Below are 1,349 nucleotides of genomic sequence, written 5' to 3' on the forward strand. Positions count from 1 at the left end.
GTTTCTGGTAATATAGTTTTTACCTAGTGTTTCTAAATTTTGTTCACTATAAATCACAGCCCTTTATGTTTTCTAACATGACATTTTGGGACCTTCCAGATGTGTTTTTCATTTGTTATTCAGATTTGGTGTGATGACCTTGGCAAAAAACTTTCGCCCAAAAAAGGAGGATTCCATTTACAAAAGACAGAGAGCAGCAACACAATGGGTCCAGCCAATAAATCTCAAATATCTGCTGATACCTTCTTGCTGTTGGGCATCCCAGGACTAGAGCACCTGCATGTCTGGATTGGGATTCCCTTCTGCTCCTTGTACATAGTGGCCGTGGTGGGGAATGTGACCATCCTGGCCGTGGTGAGGGCAGAGCGAAGCCTCCATGAGCCTATGTTCCTCTTTCTGTGCATGCTGTCAGTCACTGACCTGGTCCTCTCCACATCTACGCTGCCCCGCATGCTCTGTCTCTTCTGGCTTGGAGCCCATGACATCGCCTTTGATGCCTGCTTGGCCCAAATGTTCTTCATCCACAGCTTTACTGCCATGGAATCAGGCTTCTTTCTGGCCATGGCCATTGACCGTTATGTGGCCATTTGTCATCCACTGCACCATACCACCATTCTCACCCATGCTCACATTGCCAAAATGGGAGCGTCTATTGTACTCCGGGGTATAGCCTTCTTTTCTCCACATCCCATCCTGCTCAAACAGCTGCCCTACTGCAGGACCCGAATAATTGCCCACACCTACTGTGAGTTCATGGCTGTGGTGAAGCTTGCCTGTGTGGACACAGGAGCCACCAAGCGTTACAGCCTCAGTGTGGCCTCTGTCATTGGTTCCTGTGATGGCTTCTTCATTGCCGTCTCTTACGTTCTAATTCTCCGTGCAGTTTTTCGCCTTCCATCACAAGAAGCAAGTCTTAAAGCTTTAGGCACATGTGGCTCTCATGTCTGTGTAATCCTTGTTTTCTACTCCACAGCTGTCTTTACCTTCCTCACTCATCGCTTTGGCCACAATGTGGCCCCCCAGATTCATATCTTCATTGCCAATATGTACCTTCTTGTCCCACCTTTTCTTAACCCCATTGTATATGGTGTCAGGACAAAGAAAATTAGAGACTATGTACTCAGTTTTCTGAAGGTAAAGTTTTCCTGATTATGTTGAAATTGTTTGTAGAAATAGTATCAGAATAGGAAGAAAAGAGTGCAAATTTCTTTCTCTCTCATAACAGACATGATATTTTCTCCTGCTGAAATCAATCATTTTATCAGATTTCAATACGGAAGAGTGATCACACATAATAGAAATTTCCCAACTCTAATGGAACTAATAAGCATATTGTATTTTGTGTGCAC

The 1,349-nt window shown here is 44.5% G+C and overlaps 1 protein-coding gene across 1 annotated transcript; it reads left to right on the forward strand.

Moving 5' to 3' along the window:
• The first annotated feature begins 204 nt into the window (after positions 1 to 204).
• LOC118982905 (olfactory receptor 52M1-like) lies at positions 205 to 1,149 on the forward strand. Its single transcript, XM_037040052.1, has one exon. The coding sequence runs from the start codon at positions 205 to 207 to the stop codon at positions 1,147 to 1,149; it is 945 nt and encodes a 314-aa protein (XP_036895947.1).
• Positions 1,150 to 1,349: the final 200 nt, after the last annotated feature.

This window comes from Sturnira hondurensis, unplaced genomic scaffold, assembly GCF_014824575.4.
Source record: "Sturnira hondurensis isolate 20B ecotype Veracruz unplaced genomic scaffold, ASM1482457v3 Scaffold0002532, whole genome shotgun sequence".
Classification (NCBI taxonomy): domain Eukaryota; kingdom Metazoa; phylum Chordata; class Mammalia; order Chiroptera; family Phyllostomidae; genus Sturnira; species Sturnira hondurensis.

Bases quoted from the DNA above. Each gene is read 5' to 3' on its own strand.
- LOC118982905 (XM_037040052.1), top strand. From the start codon at position 205: ATGGGTCCAGCCAATAAATCTCAAATATCTGCTGATACCTTCTTGCTG.